At 35.7% G+C, this 21,532-nt stretch overlaps 3 protein-coding genes across 3 annotated transcripts in view; all 3 read left to right on the forward strand.

Annotated features, from left to right (window-relative positions):
• Positions 811 to 6,401, forward strand: LOC109850249 (exosome complex component RRP41-like). The gene is made up of 7 exons (XM_020420219.1): positions 811 to 1,102; positions 2,914 to 2,992; positions 4,676 to 4,778; positions 4,882 to 5,002; positions 5,702 to 5,790; positions 5,906 to 6,055; positions 6,153 to 6,401. Exons 1-7 carry the CDS (start codon positions 961 to 963, stop codon positions 6,231 to 6,233), a joined length of 765 nt encoding a protein of 254 aa, XP_020275808.1. The 5' UTR covers positions 811 to 960; the 3' UTR covers positions 6,234 to 6,401.
• Positions 7,558 to 14,186, forward strand: LOC109848552 (29 kDa ribonucleoprotein A, chloroplastic-like). Its single transcript, XM_020418109.1, has 4 exons — positions 7,558 to 7,984; positions 8,667 to 8,768; positions 12,767 to 13,078; positions 13,758 to 14,186. Exons 1-4 carry the CDS (start codon positions 7,634 to 7,636, stop codon positions 13,821 to 13,823), a joined length of 831 nt encoding a protein of 276 aa, XP_020273698.1. The 5' UTR covers positions 7,558 to 7,633; the 3' UTR covers positions 13,824 to 14,186.
• Positions 21,159 to 21,532, forward strand: part of LOC109850025 (protein BOBBER 1-like) — a 9,744-nt gene continuing 9,370 nt past the window's right edge. Inside the window, 1 exon segment of the mRNA XM_020419921.1 lies at positions 21,159 to 21,532. This exon segment is cut by the window's right edge and continues 4 nt beyond it. Coding sequence (XP_020275510.1) covers positions 21,319 to 21,532 — 214 coding nt within the window. The 5' untranslated portion in view covers positions 21,159 to 21,318.

Raw genomic sequence — 21,532 nt, forward strand, 5'->3', positions numbered from 1 at the left:
TTCTAGCTTCTACGTTAGTTCTAGCTTCTATTACCCTAATTCTACCCTGTATACAGCCAGTTCTAGCTCACACCTTGCTAATTCTAAACATAGCCTTCGTATTTTACCTTCACACTTGTTAATTCTTGCTTCTACGTTAGTTCTAGTTTCTATTACCCTAGTTCTAGCTTGTATACAGCCAGTTCTAGCCCACACATTGCTAGTTCTAAACTCAGACTTCGTATTTTACCTTCACACTTGTTAATTCTTGCTTCTACGTTAGTTCTACTTTCTATTACCCTAGTTCTAGCCTGTATAAGCCAGTTCTAGCCCACACCTTGCTAGTTCTAAACCCAGCCTTCGTATTTTACATTCACACTTGTTAATTCTTGCTTCTACGTTAGTTCTAGCTTCTATTACCCTAGTTCTAGCTTTTATTACACAAGTGTGAAAGTAAAATACATAATACTGGGGTAATAGAAGCTAGAACTAGGGTAATAGAAGTTAGAAGTAACTTAGAAGCAAGAATTAACAAAAGTGAAGGTAAATACGAATTTTTCTTAGGGGGCGTAAAATAAGTATCTATTTACCTAAAAATAAAAATATAATATTACAAAACTATATTGCCCGATGCGAATGTACTCAATACGCTTTCAATGAGCTTATTTAATTTGCTTCTAATTTATTTACTGTTTTGAGATAGGTTAGGTTGAAATTTTTAAATTTTTTAGGGTGAGGGGGAGGGGTAGGAGAATTGTAAACCTTATAAGGAGTTACATGTAATTTTGTATAGTCTTCTACTACTGCCACATGCAATTACATATAAAGATCAATGAACTACAGATTCATTTACCCCTATACTCCGCGGTTTGTTAAAGATAATCCGTAGCTCGCGCCCGAATCCGACCCGTTAAAAACCCTAACCTGCGCGTTTTCCCTTCCTCAGCTAACGGCGAGCGCGAGAGCGAAGATAGAGGCGCCATGGCGACGAGCTCCACCACAACATACTCGCCTTCACAAAGTCTGGAGAAGAGGCAGCAACAGCAGCAGAGGAGGAGACTCTTCAGAGAAATCGACTGGAAGCGATCCGACGGTCGAGAGTTCCATCAGTGCAGGCCTGCGTGTACGTGATCTCCACATGCACTCAACCTGTTTGATTAATTGCCTGCGTGATATAAAATTCTGTTTTTTTTTTTTTTACTTTGTTGAGAGAAATGCTTGTTGGGTTTTTGATGATTTTCTGCAATTAGATGTTTTGGGATTTGGAACAGAAGCTAATGGGTGATGCTCATCTTTTTTGAAGAAATTAGGATGACCCATTTTGAATTAGTTAGAACGGTAGGGAAGAGATTTAAGTGTTTGATAATTTGCCCGCATTCCGTGCACTGTTACTGTTCGACGCTTTGCCTGAGCTTTTTGAGAGATGGGTCTTGTGGCCACTTGTACGGCTCATAGCAGAAATAATGGACGATCAACCTATAGATATTGGATGAGGAGGTTTTCATTAAAATTCGTGATTTTCTTCGTTGAAGTTCTTTGTTCTAATCCTTATATTAGCTTCTTTTGTGTTATCTGGCTCACTGGTTATAGATTATTCTAGAATAAATTAAATGATAAGATTGTGGTGGATGACCAGAGCATCATAATGCATGCTTCGAACTGGAAACGATCCGATGGTCGAGAGTTCCGTCAGCGCAGACCCGTATGTATGTGTTTGATTAGTTGCTCTTGTGAAAGAAATTATGTATTTGTTACCTTTTTAAAGAAAAATTCTTGATGGGTTTTGATTTTCTAATGATGGGTGTGGTATTCTTAGTTGATGTGCTAGTGCTGTTTGACGTTTTGCTTCAATAAGTTATTCTGTGGCTTACAGCAGAAACTAATGGGTGATTCTTCTCTTTGTTTGAAGAAACTGGGATGACCCATCTTTGATTTAGAATGCTGGGGAGTAGATTAAGTGTTTGATTGATTGCTTATGATGATTTGGATTACTGAGTGTTGTGTTCGTAGTTCATGTGCTACTAGTGCTTGATGTTTTGCTGCAATGAGATACTCTGGGAGGTGGGTTTTGGGGCTACTTGTATGGACATAGCACTAGCAGAAAAATTGGATTGTCCTCGTCTTCGCTTGAGCAAATCGAGATGATCCATCTATAGATATTGGATGCTTAGTAAGCAGGTTTACCTTAAAAATTTGATCTTCATGGAAGGTCATCATTCTAGTCCTTTTATTAGCTTCTTTTGTGTATCTGCCTCACTGTGTCTAGACTTTTTTAGAATCAAGTAGATAAAATTGTTGTGGATGACCAGATCATCATAATGTATACTCCGAACTGTATGGTTTTTCTTATTGTTTTCTAATATTTCTGTTCTAAAATTTTCTTCACTCTCTCAATATGCATTTTCTCTGCATTTTGTTTAACTACATTCAAGTTAGCATACGTGTACATGTTTCACTCCAGAAGTTGAGCATAAAACATAGGTGACATCCTCACGATCTTATTTTAGGCAAATTCTTCACATACATATGTGTTGCCACTACCAACATGTCTTTAAGTGCATAATTTTGCATGTTCCACATCCATTTGTCTTTCAAACTGTTAGAGACTGCTTAACTTTGTAAAGCTTACTATAAAGGCTACAAAGTCAAATTTTCTCAGTCACTGGCAGTTAGTTTGTCCCAAAATCAATGTAGTTGCTAAATCATACCTTTTTCTTATCCCGATTGAATTAACTGAAGTGTAATTTTGCAATATTTTCCAATTGAAGTACTTGTGCTAAGAATTTAAATGTAGAAGATGGTCTTTTTTATGTAGAAGATGGTCTTTTTTAGTTATGTTTATATTATTATATCATGGCCTTTCAATTATTGAAATATTATAATTTGCTGTCCATAACTTTATTATAACTGTGTTTATCTATCGATACCTTGCAGTTCTGAGAACAGGTGCTGCAAGTGCTGCAGCAGGATCTGCATATGTTGAGTTTGGAACAACCAAGGTCATCGTATCTGTGTGAGTACAAATCCTGAACTGAACCACTTATTTACATGATCACATCCATGTTATGCATATTGTTTCCTTTTCTTATTTTATTGTGATATGATCCTACTGGAGTATAATGTAGCGAGCCTACTTTGTTGGAACCTTAATTAATTAATAAGTTTTTGACTATGAGGTGTTTACAATTGTTTCCCTATGCAATATTAAACATGGAAATATCCTTTGGTTTGATAATCCTAGCAACCATCTTTGATCCACAAGAAACATCAGATGAACATGGACAAGAAGTTGGGATGCAAGTGGGGATCGGGTCCAGGTGGGTTTCGGTTGACGATATCCGCCTCTAAGTAGCTCTGTGTTAATTTTTTAACCAGTACCCATTCTACTTGTGTGGTGGATTGGCTATGTATAGGTTGTGTCTATCATGATTGATATTTTAGGACACAACCCATATTTCGAAAGTAATAATTCTTAGGTGTCGGGAGTTTTTGGGTTTTGATAGTTTCATGTTCAAATTTACTAGGTTCAGAGCCCACCCCTTTAGAACTTTTGATCTATGTTCTGACCCATATACAACTTAAGGGTCTGGATATCAGATTCAAGTAGGAACAAAATCAGGTTGGATAGGTGTTGGTTTTGAATAACTCGGACCCAATAAGTTAGATAGTTGAGATTAATGAGGGGCAAAAAACTAAGAGAGGATAATAAATTAGTGTTTATTAGAAGTTAAAGATACTGTCGAGAAGAAAGCAAGAGAGGGCCGGTTGGAATGGTTTGAGCATGTGAACGAGTCTGTTAAAGTCCATAGTTTGCACACTCACCTTTGCTCTTGCTTTGTTATAGGCCTTTGCTCGTATGCAATTGCGGGTATGAGATCAAATAAATATACTTCCCCTAGAAGCATATCTTGTGTGTTTCCTGACTGCTATTCTATGCTCTAACCTGGCAGCTTTTGTTTAAATGTTTATAATGTTAAATTCTGGTTCCTTTCTATTGTTATATTGAACAGGGTTGGTTGTCAATTTATAGACCTTCTCAGAGTTTGGTCCCACCAAAAGTTCAATCTCAGGGTTGGTTGGTTGTTAAATTCTGGTTCCTTTCTATTGATATAATTCATGAGGATATTTTTCTTGCACTTTCTATGATGTGACATGGCCCATGACTGAATAACATTCGGTGTCAAAGCTTTCCTTCACAAAGCCTATTCAAAGAAGTTGGCTATTCCATTTTTCATATGCTGTAATGTTTGAGAATATATATGATTGATTGATCATTCTGTTAGTTTATTTCCTTAAATACCTTTGGACCACCCTTTGTAATTTCAAGCCATTAAGACCGCAATGTTGCATCTCTTCCTAGACCAGAACCTGTGCTTCCACCATTACATCGATAATCTTTGTAAATTAGTTGCTGACTGTCTGACTTGATGCTTTTGGTGACCTTCATTTTATTGGACAAAATTTCAAAACCAACCCTTTTGCAAAAATATTCCCCAAAAACGACCTGTTTCAACTTTAATTACCAAAACCGACCTAGTTTCAGCCTCAGGGTTGAAACTGGGTCGGTTTTGGTAATTAAAGTTGAAACAGGTCGTTTTTGGGGAATATTTTTGCAAAAGGGTTTGTTTTGAAAATTTGTCCTCATTTTATTATATCATCGTTTACTTAGACTATTGGATTATATTTTTCTGTTCAGGTTCGGTCCAAGGGAAAGCAAGAAGGCAATGATGTATAGTGATATTGGTAGATTGAATTGTAATGTGAGCTACACAACATTTTCTGCTCCTATACGTGGTCAGGTATATACCAGTTTTTCCTCATGCAACATGTATATATGTACAGTTATATTCGTATGTATACAGTCCTCATCATGCATTGATGTTTTGTTCGTATATTTTTCAGGGATCAGATCACAAAGAGTATTCGTTATTGCTTCATAAAGCACTGGAGGGTGCTATAATTTTAGAAACTTTCCCAAAGACTACTGTTGATGTTTTTGCATTGATATTGGAATCTGGTGGAAGTAAGCCTATCTCTCATCTGACATCAGAATGCTTTAAAAATCTATAAAATAAAATATTTTTTGAACTGTACTATGTAGGGCAGGATAGTAATAATTTCTACTTGAATTTGAGTCAGAGTTTGTTGATTACATTTATCCAGCAGTTCTTGATCTTTGAGAGTAGTAAAGGGATTCAGTATCAGAAAGATCATTTGCAACCTTCACTCGATAATAGAACATTTTCTACACGTGCAACTCTTACTGAGAAATATGGATTATGAATTAGCAACAATATACTTTGCAATAATGTGCCCTTTTAGGTGCGAAACTTAACTAGAGTAGATCGAGGACTTTGCATATGTTGTCTATTAACTGGTGATGGAGACATGAGAATAGTCTCACACATAACGTCTACATGAATAAACTAATCCATTTTACTTGTTAATGACGCTTTCCTTGCAATTATTCCGTCATTCTAATGCAAAATTGCGAAGCCAATTGATCCAATACCATGCGTTTGTTTCCTATGCTACAAATTTTAGGCGATCTTCCAGCTATTATATCTTGCGATCTTCCAGCTACATAACGTCTACATGAATAAACTAATCCATTTTACTTGTTAATGACACTTTCCTTGCAATTATTCCGTCATTCTAATGCAAAATTGCGAAGCCAATTGATCCAATACCATGCGTTTGTTTCCTATGCTACAAATTTTAGGCGATCTTCCAGCTATTATATCTTGCGCAAGTCTTGCCTTGGCTGACGCAGGAATTATGATGTATGACCTCGTTTCTGCTGTCTCAGTGGTATGATCACTATTACACAGTTATACTATGTTGGATTTTTGGGTATCTCATTAGTTGAACATTATCGACATTTTTCGTATTCATTTCAGCTATACTTAACCCTTTCTTTTTACAGTCATGTTTTGGAGCGAACCTAGTTATTGATCCGATGGCAGAGGAGGAAGCTTGCCAAGATGGAAGCCTCATGATCACATGTATGCCTACTCGTCATGAGATCACTCAACTCACTCTCACTGGAGAATGGTCGACTGCCAAAATCAACGAGGTATGCATACACAAAGGATTTTCACTGTGGAGTATTAAGGGTATCTCACAAGCGCAGTTGTTCTCTTCATAACTTGGTTATGATTTCTTTTGAACAGGCAATGGATTTGTGCCTTGATGCTTGTTCAAAGCTTGCCGGCATCATGAGATCATGTCTAAAGGAATCAGTCTCTTCATAAAAGCTAATTCTTGGAGTATCTACTTGTTAATGACGAGAGAGAACCTTATTTCTTTGCTGTTGCTCACTTTGTAACTCAAATGTTTTTGCTGTGTTGTATAATGATGGATACATTTTGTTAACAGAGATTATTAGATTAGTTAAAAACTCGATTATCTTACTTGCAGAATTGTTCCATTTTTTTTTTTGCTTGATTCTTCAATGCACTAATTTTGTATGTTGATATTAGAATATTGATAACTACACTGTTACTCTTAGTTTACTTCTGTACTACCGTTGAGGATTGCGTTCATTATGTTACTATGCTATTCCATTTTCATTCCTTCTTTTGACTGTAGATTGCCCCCCACCCCCACCACACCACACACAAACAAACAAAAAAAAAAAAAACCTTTCAAACAGGGTCAATATGTAAACCACATTTGATTGTTAATTTATACGTAAACCATTCGTAAATGATTTTTTGTTGCAATCAACCACCTATGAGTGCTTTTCAGTTTACTTTTTTGGTATTGAACTGATTATTACAGTAAAACCCAAAAAAAACTTTTGAGTTAAAAGTGAGTCTAATTAGTTGATTATTACAGTAAAACCGAAAAAACCGGACTTAAAAGTGAGTCTACGTGGTTGATTGTTTACGATAGTTTATGCGTTAGTTGACAATTTCTATAAAACGACCCTATTTTAAAAAAGTAGTTTTGAGTCTAAACATAACTTATATCCTATTGTCAAGTTTAAATCAACACAATTACTGTTAGTACAATTTTGAAAATTGTATGAGCGTAGTCATCAATATCATAAAGAAAAAAAGAAAAGAAAAAGTAATATCATTTTTGGGTCTAACCATTGAGCAATCACATGCCCTTAAGCCCTAAGAATCTCGAGATGACTCAGGGATCCTTCCATTCCCTCTTCTTTATCCCCTAATTTGGGGGGTAAGATTTTAGTTTAATTTCCCTCTCATTCCTTTCCTCTAGTATTTTAATAAGAAAAATTCTTCAATGACCCAAAATATGGGACCAATAGAGGGGACAAGTGAAGTGTACCCCTCCTATTGGATAATGAGTTGGTCATCATTAATGATGGCCAATTCATTATCCAATAGGATGGGGACACCTCACTTGTCCCCTCAATTGGTCCCATATTTTGGGTCCCTATAGCAAAGCTCTTCTAATAAATGAAACTCCCATACAATTTCCATTTCCCTTCTCTTTTCTATATTCCATCCAAACAGGCTATTAAGTAAACCCAAACCCTAAACCCTAATGTCATTCCTCTACCCAAAACCCCTAACCCCATCCCTTTAAATACCCCCCTCCCCCTCCCTTCAGCTCCCTCATCCTCCCCAAAACCTTATCCTCCCAAGAAAAAAAAAGGAAACCCAAAAAAAATCTCAAAAAAATGGCAGCCTCATCTCTCCTCTCTCCAAATCTTATCTCCTCAAACCCTAAAGCCCTAAACCTCTCCTCTCCTCTCCTCTTTTCAAAACCCAGCTTGTCATTCTCAGTCTCTTCTTCATTTGTGCCTTTGAAATTGGGGAAAAGGGGGTTAGGGTTGGGGTTTGTGAGGAAAGTTGCTGCTGTGCCGTCGGAGTACGAGGAGGAGGTGGAGGAGGAGGAGGAGGTTGGGAGTGGAGTCGACGCGAGCTTTTCGCCGGATTTGAAGCTGTTTGTGGGGAATTTGCCGTTTACTGTGGATAGCGCTGAGCTTGCTGGGCTTTTTGATAGTGCTGGGAATGTTGAGATGGTTGAGGTATAATTTTGTTTTCTGTTGGGTTTGTAGTGAATTAGGAATTGGGTACTTGTTAGAATTGAAAAATATTGTGTCTTTGTTTTGTTTACCGTTGTTTCTGATGTTAATTGATTTTATTTTATTTTTAAATTTTTTTTGGTGTAAGTTGATATATTTTGTCGTGTGTTGAACTTGATAGGAAAATAATGAAAACTGCGTGTAAGTTTGACTGAGAAATATGTATTGTTGGCTATATATATTTAAGTTGAAGGAGAATATTAACTTTCAAGTTGAAAGTTTTTGGGTCAGAAGTTTTGATAGTTTTGTAGAGAGAAGCATTGTTATTGTTGACTTGTGCGTGATTAGCTGATATGTCTGAAAACATTATCCATGTGGTTTTGTTGAATAAATTTAGAATGATGGTAAGAGCAACATATTTACGCACACTTTTGAATTTACCCGTATGATAGATACTTAATGTGTATATTTCATGGATAGCCCCTTCTTTTATAATTAAGAATCACTGAATCAAATGAAAATCATTTGTTTGCAAGGTCCTTTTAGTTTTATAAGGTAGTTGTGATTCTGGTGAATGTATTAGTGTGGTTATGTAGAGTTTGATTTCAAAGATGGTGGCGCTTCTAGAAGTTTATGTGGTTTGTAAGTGTTTGAATCTGGTGAATTAAGTTGGATTATTTTGCAGGTTATCTATGACAAGCTAACTGGAAAGAGCCGAGGTTTTGGATTTGTGACAATGTCTACTGTTGAGGAGGTTGAGGCAGCTTGCCAGCAGTTTAATGGTTATGTAAGTATGTCCACGGAAATAGAACTGTTGTTTTGTTTTCAATGTTTTTTATGATAAATACTAGTATTTAAACCCGTGCAAAGCACAGATCCTAAAAGATTTTTTGCAAATATTTAACATGTTATCAAAATAAAGTATTCTGCTTTAGATATGAAGTATAGTGGTGGAAGTGAACCAAATAATTAATAAACAGTTTGGTTATTATTCGTCTAGATATTCGAGCAAGTTCGATTCGATTACTACTTCATTAACCAAAATTTTAAAGATCAAATACTACTCAAAACTGAAATCGAAATAGCACAATAAAGGCCAATTTTTTTAGAGCATAAATGTGTGAAAATATTTATCTAAAACTTAAATATAAAAAGTGAAATAAAGTTACTGTTTCATAAATGTGATGAACCGAGTTGACACTCCAATTCGATCCATCCATCATCATCTCTGACGTAATCAATCTCCAATCCCTAACCCACGAACAAACAAAACCCATTAAAACTTAGCAACCAAATCTTCATTAAAAAAAGCAAAAAAGATTAACTAAATCAAATTTAAGCATAAGGGTTGGTAACATGATCAGAAATAAACATTATTAAATAGAAATTAGCATCTTCACCATGCTAAAAGAAGTAACTAAATAATCCAAAAACCAACAATCTGATGTGCAAAAAATTAGAATTTAGATTAAATTCTTCACCATGATTTATATATCAATCAATTCCTCTAAAAACTACCTAAAAAAACTTTTTATGCAGAAAACCCTAACAAAATGAAATCAGAGAAAGTACATGCAATTTTCTTCTTTCCAAAGAGTAAATCTTGAGATAGAGAATCGTGAGCAATTTGTGAAGGTCAATCAACAATTCGGAAAATAAAAGATTGGTTACTATAAAAGACATACTTTGAAAATTCTTACAGATAATAGTTATATAATTCTTATAGTAAATAAGAGAAAGAATGACAATATAATTCACATTACAGTCTTCTAGGCTTACTGAATGTGCTTTTATATCATAAGCAGAACTATCATCAATCCCAACACACTCTATCCATCTATATGAGCACTGAATTTCTGCATCCCAACAATCTGCAGCATAATGAGCCATCTCATGGGGCAAGTGCTGTCGGAAACGCAATCTCTCTTTGTCAATTCCAAGGTGAGTGAGGAAGAGGTACACTGCCAATGAAGTAGCCAATAGTCTCATTGTTGACAGTTCCCTATTAATGATAACAAAATAAAATTAAAACTGAAGTTAAATGATGATACTGAAATAATATAGATGAGTCTAATACTAAAGTAAGCAACAAGCGATGTTCAAGCAACCATTGATACTGCTTCACCCAGAACAATTTTCTTGGCTGATTGCCCAGATAGTTGCTCCTCTCGGAACCATCAAGAACTCCAATTCAGTAACATCAGCAAATTTTGGATAAGATTTGTCCTCTGGATCCACGAAGTGTTCAATCACCACAAGTGTAAATTCACGGACTCTCAGAAGGCCAAACTCCAGTAAAGCATGCCAGACAAGAAAATTGAACAGAGACAAACATAAAGTATCATACAAATACAAACAAACATGTAAGTGCACGGATAAATCAATTTAATAAGAACAACTTGCTCTGATTCTCTATTATTCTTACGTTCGCTAGACACTTGCTAAAGACCGATTAAAATTAGCTTTAAGATCATTCAATAATTTAACAACATATCGTTGTAGACTCTAGCCTTTACATATCCATCACCATAATCCCAGGCTCGTCATTGTTTAATCATTAATAGATTATAAAATATAATTCACGTTACAGTCTTCACTATTACACAATTATACTAATATTATTATGATTTCTGAAGAAGACTTAAATACAATTCCAACAGTTATATCTCTATCACTAACTCACATAGCTACTTAATAATTGAATATACAAACTGTAACAACCAATTAGTTTGGAGAAGAAAAAGAGATGTCAAGATTACAAAGGAGGACTTAAGGTCATCGATAGAGAGAAGGTTATTGCGAATGAATTCCTTCAGATAAATCAGAGATTTAATTTTTCTGGCTTTTGTTAGTGCTTTTGTCTCCTACAGCATGATAATTACTTTGAAATGAACATAATAAATCAGTCAAAAATCTTAAATGGAAGAGCAAGTAAATATTAGATGACAAGAGAGAGATACCTGATAAAATAGCAGCTTTCTAAAAAAGAAACGTATACATGGAAAAATCAAATATGCAAGATTACGAATGAAAAGAAGGGAAGAATCTCACATTTAAGTTGTCCTCTGTGATTTTGCGACTGTTGCCGAAATTTATCATTTTGATTCTTCCGTGGCAATCAGATTCCACCAATGGCGCCTCCAAATATGCATCAAAGAACACCCCAAATATGCATCAAAGTTTTTCATCGAAAGGCCAGCTCCCGGTGCGTTTTGATGGAACTGAAATTTGACAGAAACTATAAGGACGACAATTATCATTTGCATCTAAGGAAAAGATTACCTATAGATAATTAGTTGCATTGACGAACAATGTAAATCATGCAATCAATGGCAATTTGTTCAACCTTATAGTTCCATAATTTATTTAAGTGAGAATACATGTAGGTTGTAGGCTTAGGAGAAAGAGTGCACTCGACTGCAAAACAAAAAACCCCAACCGGCCACCGACAGGAGGCCGGAAGAATGTCGGCCGCCGGCGCCACTGTGCAATGTGACGCCGCCGCAGGCTGAAGAGGGTAGAGGGTGAGGTTTCTGAGGCCTCGTCGGCCTGTGAATGGAGGCGCCAGAGGGAGGGCCCGAGGGGGGAAGTTGCTAGGGATTTGAGATGAGGGAATTGAGGGGATGGAGACGATGATGATGATGAAGAGGAGTCTAATTCTTGGGAGTTCGAGATGAGAGATTTGAGAGATTAGGGTTAGGGATTTGTGAGGGCGTGGTTTTTGAGTTTGGGGAAATTTTTTGAGGGGAAGCGGGTTTAGTTAGAACGGAGAAAGAGAGATGTTTTATTTAAAATCATGTAGAGGGGAAGTTTGGAGAACGTGGGTTGTAAAAGGAAAGATGGGTTGTAAAAGGAAAGAAGGCGGAGATTTTGAAGGAGAACGTGGTTTTATTTTATTTTTTCATTGTTCAAAACCTTAGGTTACTGTTTAATTTATCTTTTTTGCTGTTCTCTTTTAGTGATAAAGAAGTAGATATGGAATTCACTATGGTTTTATGTTCTACATGTAATTACAGTAGTAACTAGTAAGTAGCTGTTTCCTTGTTCATAGTAAAGTTAAATGTATTTTCCATGAAGTATCTAGGTTATGTATATTACAACCTTTCTGTTTAACTGAAATCTTATTGGTTGCTATGTAGATTCTATTAGTTTAGCTATATGAAAGGATAAAATAAAGTCTATATAGTACAATGATTTTTCCTCTCTAAGAGTCACGTTTACATCCTATGCTATAGTTAATAGCTATGATCCAATTATATGTGTAGGTCACATGCTCCTTCGCCATTCATTTGCATCTAAATGGTATTCCCTTAGAAGCTGTTTGGTTGCATGTAAATTTTAAGTAAAAATTCCCCAAACACAGCGTCCATAATTAATGCTTCTAACTCGACCTTGTTTGATTGTATCTTTTAAAAGCATGAAAATGAAGACGCGCCACCTTTATCTCCTCAACCAAAATCACTCCAAAATGAGAGGATTTTGGCGGAAAGTGAAAAGGTTTTCATAAATCCAGTGGATTTCAAGCCAAAAAGAAAAGGCTCAATAAAAATGATGAGCTTGATAATCACTTTCCAAATTGTATCATAAATCCTCAATCTTCACAAAACCACTAGAATACTGATGCATAGGACATTTCCTCATTCATATGTCTGCATTTTAATTTATAAGGCAGTTTGCTGTTTTCATATCAGTCTTTCAGATTGTCTATTGTTTCATGTTTCACATATATATATGGTTGTCTAATTATCTGTATGCACTAAACAAGTAGTATTCATAATATAACAGGAATTCAAAGGCCGAACATTGAGGGTGAACTCAGGACCACCACCTCCAAGAGAGGAGCGCCCATCAAGGGGTTTCCGAAGCGAAGGTGGAGGAGGTGGTGGCAGTTTCAATGCTGCCAACAGGCTCTATGTTGGTAACCTCTCATGGGGTGTTGACAATTTGGCTCTCGAGAACCTTTTCAGTGAACAAGGCAAGGTTGTGGATGCCAAGGTTGTGTATGACAGAGAAAGCGGCAGGTCAAGGGGATTTGGCTTTGTCACTTACAACACTGCTGAGGAGGCCAATAACGCTATTTCAAACCTCGATGGCTCTGTAAGTCTCAAAGCTTCCATGTGCCTTATAACTATTTTCCTTCAGAAAACTATTGATGGTCCTCACCCGTTAGATTAATGATGCACCAATGGAAGAATACCTCTTGGATTGGTAGAATAGATCCCTTGTACTATCTCTCAGTTGCAGGTGCTGTCGGCCTAGTGCGGGTAGAACCCATAATAAATTTTTTGTCTTTTTTACCCTCAAGCGGTCTATTTCTTTTAAAAATAGTCTTTCTTTGAGTGTGAAAGAGTCAATAAAGACCACTTGGAGAGTCTATCTATACCACTAGGACTACAGGAGATCTATCTGCAGCGGGGTGATGGTACAAGGGGGTCTGCAATTCAGAATGGAAATACACGGGGATGGAGGAATGTGAACAAATAAAAATTTGTGTATGACCTTCTACTTTTATGCAATAGTAGATGAGCAAGCCACGATTCCACTAGACGTGATGTGTTTTTGGTATCTTACTCAGTATATCTCTTTGATCTGGGGACATTCTTTTTGCGGTCTATTCAAATGAGCCAATAAATTGTTATGATTGTGAACCCCATTAATCTAGTGGGTAAAGGCCAGAGTATAATTTTTCCATCACGAAATAATCTACTTCTGCATCATTGGCTTCTAGCTTAATAATGCTAGCTGTTGACATGAGATTTTCATCTTATTTTCACAGGACTTAGATGGCAGAACTATTCGGGTCACAGTAGCAGAAGCAAGGCCACCAAGACGTGAGTTTTGATTGTTTACTCAATAACGTATGCATATCCTCAAGAACGTTTTGGCAACCAAACTCGATACACTTCATTCGGGTGGGTTCTATACTCGTGATGGGCGAGCTATGGGCGAGCTATTTTTGTATTAGATCTAACGGGCATCTCGAATATTTCTCATAGGCTTCATATGTGAAAGTTTCTTAGCCTCTATAGGGATGTGAACTTGGTTTTTTTATAGGATTTCAAGTTTAAAAGGTATAATCTGATGCCTCACTGTCTATGGTTTTGTTCTTGTGTTGCTTGAAGTTTAAATAGATTGAACTGGAGAGTGACTTTTGGGAGCATTGCCTTATAGAAGTAGCAAAATTTATGCTTTTGAAATTGAGTTATTCATTACTTAAAGCTGAAGTTCATCAGTCATGTATTTTGTTTATTTAACTGCAAAGCAATGCTTTTTAAATTTATGGATTTATATCTTGAACTGTTCTTGAATAATTTGCAGATTTTTGTATGTTTTCTGGTTAGTAGGCTTTTGATTTTGGCGACACCAGTATTAACCTTCCGTTGTTTTGTATTCCAAAATTAATTTGATGCGTTAAAAACATTTAAGTAGAAAGAAAAGAAAAGGTAATTACAAAGAATAAAAGAAGGAAATTAATCAGAAAGATTAGAAGGATATTTTTAGAAAGTAATTAGGGGAAAAAAAAAGAATAGTAGGGAAAATAGTATAATGATGGATATTTAAAAAAAAGAAAAATTATGTTAATGCCCTAAATTTCAAAACTCAATGTGTTCCAGCCCTTCATACTTTTTGCAACGTGCTGTAGCTTCTAAAATTTAAAAAAAATGTGGCTCAGCCCCTCTAGCTCATGATTAGCTCATATTTGACCTAAAACCCCAATTTTACACCTCTTCTCCTTCTCCTTCCTCTCTTCTTCTCCTTCTCCTTCCTTATCCTCCTTCCTACCTGACAATCCTCTAGTTCGTTGTCGACTGTGCATGAGCTCCACAGGTGATCCTCTTCCTCGTCTTTTTCGTCTTTCTCATTCTTTTCTCACTCATCTTCCTTCCTCCCCGGCGATCCTCCAGTTCGCCACCGACTCTGCATGGGCTCCACCGAAACTAACTCATTCTCTCCTCACTCATCCTCCTTCCTCGTCTTCTTTCTCGTTCTCTTCTTTCTCAATCTCATCACTCAATCCCAAATCCGACTCCCTCTAATCTCCACTATACTTGAGTTTCCCCCTAACTCCTCACTCAACGAAATTTATGAAAAATTCGTTCTTTCTTCAAGCCCCAGGGAAAAGGACTGTGTGATTATGCTTTGTTCATTGAAAGCAACCAGTCTACATGTATATCTAGCCGAGATATTCCTGGAGTGAGAGACAATTGTATCTACTTGTATATCTAGCCGAGATGTTGAGTGGATTAGTCTTTGTTTAAAATTTTATTATACATAAGCCATTTTTGTTGGCTTAAACATTATATGTAGTTAGTACATGATGTGTTGATAATTAAAAAATAAAAGCCTACATACAAAAACATTCATTTAAAATAATGGATGTATAAATATTCAGTAGATTAATTATTAAGTTTTACCTAATACAAGTGAACTATAACAAATTAATTGTTAACGTTAACATGTTCCATGTTAAGTATAGTGGAGTAAGTGTTAACTTTTTTCTTTTAAATGTTAAGTTTTGTTAATTAAATGTTAAGTTTTACCTATTATATGTAAACTATAGTCGATTAACTGTTAATGTTTAGTTGTTCCATATAAGTATAATTGAGTAGTTGTTATCTTTATTCATTTAGATGTTAAGTTTTATAAATTAATTATTATGTTTTACCTAATATATGTAAACTATAGTTAACTAACTGTTAACATTTACCTAGTCCTTCTTAAATGTAATTGAGTAATTGTTAACTTTTGAATAAGATTATATAATGTAAAATATCAAGTAATTGTTAATATATGTCTACTAAAACTCACGAAGTACCTATTAATGTACCTTAACTCTTAAATTGTTAAAATCTAACTTTCTTTGTTTATTGTTTTTAGTTCTAATAAACTTGTAAAATATATTTTACTAATTTTTCAGTTCTAATGTTGCAAGAAACTTTTGTATAAATCTTAACTCCAACAAACTCACATAGCCTCTTAAAAAATTTCTGAATGCTCGGGTTATTTAAGATCCAATTACGAGTGAGTCCATCCCTTAAGATATGAGTGATCAAAGAGCCCATTAACATCGAAAGAGCTCAGCCGCCTTTGTTCTTTCATGTTCTTGCTCATTAACCACAATCATAGTGGTCCATGAATATGTCGCTGTTGTAGTCGGTCTCGCCATTATACTTTATATGGAACAACTAAAGATTTATAGTTAATCAACTGTTTTTCACATGTACAACACAAAAACTTAACATTTAAAAGAATAAAGATAACAGATACTCAATTATACTTATATAGAATAACTAAACATTAACAGTTAATCGGCTATAGTTCACATGTACAAGGTAAAACTTGACAGTTAATTAACAAAACTTAACATTTTAAAAAAAAAGTTAACACTTACTCCACCATACTTAACATTGAATTGGTAAACGTTAACAGTTAATTTGCTATAGTTCACTTGTATTAGGTAAAACTATACAATTAATCTACTGAATATTTATACATACATTATTTCAAATGAATATTTTTGTATATCGTCTTATATTTTTCAATTATCAACGCATCATGTACATACTACATATAATTTTCAAGCCAACGAAATGGCCTATGTACAATAAAATTTTAAACAATGACTAATCCACTCAACATCTCTTCTCTTCCTTTCAAAACACGGTCCTCATTTAGTATCCACAAAGTCATCGATAAAGTAAATACAATTGCCTCTCACTCTAGGAACATCTCGGCTAGATATACACGTAGACTACAATGAATAGTGCATAATCACACAGTCCTTTTCCATGGAGCTTGAAGACATGATGAATTTTTCATAAATTTCTTCGTGCGAGGATATAGGGAAGAACTCCAGTATAGTGGAGATTGGAGGGAGTCTGATTTGGGATTGAGTGATGGGATTGAGCAGTATCATCTCCAATCAGTTGTCGACGGTGGCCAACCAACCGTTGGTGGAGCCCATGCAGAGTCGGTGACGGACTGGAGGATTGCCGAGGAGGAAGGAGAATGATAAAGGAGAAGGAGACGAGGAAGAGGGTCGCCGGTGGATCCCATGCAGAGTCAGCGATGAATTGGAGGATCGCCAGGAAGAAGGATGATGAAGGAGAAAGAGAAGAGGATGAGGAAGGAGAAGGAGACGAGGAAGAGGATACCCTGTGGAGCCCATGCAGAGTCGGTGACGAACTGGAGGATCGCCGGTGAGGAAAGAGGAAGGAGGATGAGGAATGAGAAGGAGAAGAGGAGAGGAAGGAGAAGGAGAAGGAGAAAGGTAAATTTGAGTTTTTAGGTCAAATATGGGCTAATCATGAGCTGGAGGGGCTGTGCCATAATTTTTTAAATTTGGGAGCTGCAACACATTGCAAAAAATATGAGGGGCTGGGGCACATTGAGTTTTGAAAATTTGGGTCTTGACACAATTTTTCCAAAAAAAGGCATTTCAGAGGTTTGGTTTTTTTTGGGTGGGGGCAGGGGATGAACAACTTCCACTATAGAAGAATACTAGTGTGTACCCCGTGCAATGCACGTGCTCCTATTTTTTAAAGCATTATATTTTAAACTTGTCTTCCTCTAAGTTTTAATACATTTAATTTAATTATTGTATACTTAAAATTAAAATCATATCTACTCCTCTATACTTAAAGAATGATCCAAAAATACATTGATTTAGAAATCATATCTACTCCTCTATATATACTTAAAAAAGATTCAAATTTTAATACATTTGATTTGCTTTACTGGTTATGAAATAACTGTATCATGATTCGATTTATTGTTTATGATATAGTAAAATATTGTAGCATAAAAAATAACTTTTGAGTGTATGGGACCAATGTTTACTGTTTATGCTATAATATTTACTATTTAGGGGCTGTTTGGTTCGTTTTAAAACCCCATGGAAAACTATTACTTTGCCTCCACGTCGGTTTTTTCTCCTCCATGTCTGATTTTTGGTTTTTGCTGATTTTTTTCTCCGTTTTGTTTTGCTAGGACTGAAGAGGGAAACCGAAGCACAAATCGCCTCCAGGTCGGTTTTTTTCTCTCCCCCATTTCCTTCCCCAATCGAGTGAAATCGACGAAAGCCTGGCCACATTGGATTTTTTCTTCCTCGTTGATTTCTTCGGTGAGCTAGAGTTACCTCCTTCGCATTGCTTTCGCCAGAAACTCCAGCGGCCTTCTTTGTCTTTGTATTCGAAGAAATTGGGGGGAGGGGGGTCTGATCTTTGCCGACGTTGTTCAGATATGAGGTTTTTGTTATTTTCAGATTATTCAAAAATCAAGGTAAAAATCGTACTCGCATCTCTCTCTCTCTTTATAGGACCTAACAATTGGGCGAATTTTTTTGGAGTTACTGCAGCTAAGCTTCGAGCTTGTAGGTTTGATCTCTGCTCCTTTGTTCTTCTTTCTTTTTTTTTTTTGGGGGGGGGTTTGGGGGGGGGGGGGGGGTCAATTTTGTGTTTTTGTTGTTTGATTTGGTTAAAATCGATGGGATTGGAGCTCAGATTAAGCTAAAATGATGGAATAGCTTGATTTTAAATTGATGATTAAAGGTAGTTTTTAAGGGTCAAAATCAGTTTAGCTAGTGAAATTGAAGCTTGAGCAAATGATTATGGAGCAATTAGCTCATTTTTTAAAATTATTGCTGTTGTTTTTATGAACACAGGTTACCCTAATTAGATTTTTGAAGAGAAATAGGACAGATAATTTTTTCTCGCTCAATGAAATTAAACATTTAAAAACTAAAAGCTTTGTAATTTTATATGCAAACTTCTACAATAATTCTCCATTTCAAGAGACTATGATAGTGCCCCTCTTGCTTAGTTTATATCAAGTCTTATTGATCTTTCTTTCTATTGAAATTCAACCACATATGCCATTATTTTAGAAAGTGATAATTAATATAAGAAATGAGGCTCATGGCTATATGTTCATTATATCATTGAACACATGCTGATTTAATAGTTTTCTTTCTATTAAAGCAAAGAAAAGGGTTGTGACTTAAAAACAATCAAAACGACAATGTCCATTATAATGTCCAAGTGTGAAACTATTTGATAATTATTTGTTTCAAAGTTTTCCCTGTTACAATATTGTTTCAAAGTATCAAATAGTTTACTTTGTATATGTTCATTATATCAGGCAAAACTTGGCAGTTATACAATGTAACATCCAACTGTGAAACTATCTATAACCCTTTTCTCATGTCCAATGTAATGTCCAACAGTGAAACTAAATGATGATTGTCAAAATTTCTGAGATTAGCAACCAAATGCAATATCTTTTTAAAATTACACTGGATGGCTAACAATGATGATATTAACCAAGTTTTGAGCATATTGCTCTGGGTATTTTGAGTAGTAAGTTTTCATGAAACGAGTCTACATTGGTGACTATTTACTTGTAGGCTATGATGATTGTCAAAATTTCTAAGATTAGCAACCAAATGCAATATCTTTTGAAATTACACTAGATGGCTAACAATGATGATATTAACACAGTTCTGAGCCTATTTCACTAATTTCCTTAGTGAGATTTTGTGTGCAAACTCATGTTATATTTAAGTTTGTGGGCATTTGTGGGCTATTCATATGGTTTTCATATGGCAAGTCATATATAGCATTTGTGGGCATTTGTGAGCTTGTTTGTGTTCAAGTTCTATTTGTGCATTTTTCTTGTTGTGTTGTGGAGCCTGGTTGTTTTTCTGGGATGTTTGTGTTCAGGTGGTGCTTATATTAGAAAGTGAAGCATGGTTGTTTTTCTGGGATGTTTGTGTTCAGGTGGTGCTTATATTAGAAAGTGAAGCATGGTTGTTTTTCTGGGATGTTTGTGTTCAGGTTGTGTTGTGGAGCCTGGTTGTTTTCTGGGATGTTTGTTTTCAGGTGGTGCTTTTCTGGGATGTGAAGCCTGGTTTTTTTCCAGGTCTCATTTGTGCTCGTCGCCGAGCTCCTGTGGCTATTTTTTCTTACTATGCTGATTCGAGCTTGTTTAGCTCTATGTTGTTGGGTTCTTGGTTGCTATTTGTGCTCGTCGTAGACCTCCCGTGGCTGTTTTTTCCTAGTATACTGGTTCAAGCTTGTTTAGTTCTATGTTGTTGGGTTTTTGGTTGCTATTTGTGTTCGTCGTCGAGCTTCCTTCTTCAATGTAGGCTATGATGATTGTCAATTTTTCTGAGATTAGCAGCCTGCAATATCTTTTGATATTGCACTAGATTGCTAACAATGATGATATTGAACAAAGTCTGAGCCCGCAGCCATAATTCACATATACATGTGGCTAATTTAGGTACGTATTTCATAAATTTATGAGTAATCAGGTTATTACAAGTCTCGTTTAATTTTTACAAATTAACATGTTTCGTGTGATTTTTTTCATCTCAAACAGGTATATATTTTAAGTCAAATCAGGTATGTAGTTCATAGCAATTGATTCTTGTTATTTCAGGTTTCGTATGATTTTTTAATACAAACTAAAATTTATAATAAATTCGAGATATTATTATTTGTTCATGTTACATTCGCACTTTTATATGATAAAGATTACCTCTCATAACAAGCACAAATAAATTTGTCTATAGTGTGGGGTAATCTTACCATGGTGACCATAAACACTTTTTTTATCATAGTGACCATAAACATTTTTTCCTACAAACTTCAAAACCAAATATTACCATTTTGACATTTTGACATTTTGACATTTAAAAACACTCATGGATTTTTTTTTGGTATTTGAAGTGTATAGAAGTGACAAATAGGTACAAAACCTCGTCAGGGTTCATTTTTCCGGCGAAACGAGTATGCACCTCTCATGTGACCCTATAACATTGCTATTATAAGTTGATGTGGCACTTATTTTCTCGACTAGTTTTTGTGTTTATTTGTCATTTTTACACACTTTAAATATCAAAAATACGGTCGCAGTGTTTTTAAAAAACCAAAGTAGTAATAGAGTATATGTTAAATACCAATATGATAATTTCGCCCATAGTAAACATTCTCGAATCAGATTTTTATATCCTTTTAATGTTTTTTTTATTTTTTAATTTGTTAGAAGTTTAAAATTACACATTATGCCATAATTGCCATTAGAGCTCCAGATTTTATTAGGGAAGGGGAGAAGTCAAAAATTGGGAAATTAAAGGACCCTATAATATATCATAAATCCTTTATATTTTATAATAATAATCAGTTTTCTAGAAACAAGTTGAGGTGCTGGAAAATTCTAGGTTCTTCAGTTCCAATAAAAACCCCGCCGAAATCCCTAAACCTTCCCCTTTCCTATCACCCAAAGCTCGGATCTTTCATAAAAATTAATCGAAACCCTAGTAAATCTCTATCTCCATGGCCGTGATCTCGGACCTCGAAGAGGATCACCAGCAACGGGAGAAGCCCTCATCCTCTTCCTTCGCCGGTTCATGCTCCGACGATGAAGTATTGGCCTCGGTCTTGGCCAAGAAGGGGCCGCTAGGGTTTCTTGAGGCGGCGATTGATCTTGTGAGGAGGAAGTCTGATATGTTTCATGATGAGGCCGCGGTGAAGAAGGTGACGGCGGCGG

Source organism: Asparagus officinalis, chromosome 7, assembly GCF_001876935.1.
Source record: "Asparagus officinalis chromosome 7, Aspof.V1, whole genome shotgun sequence".
NCBI classification, from domain to species: domain Eukaryota; kingdom Viridiplantae; phylum Streptophyta; class Magnoliopsida; order Asparagales; family Asparagaceae; genus Asparagus; species Asparagus officinalis.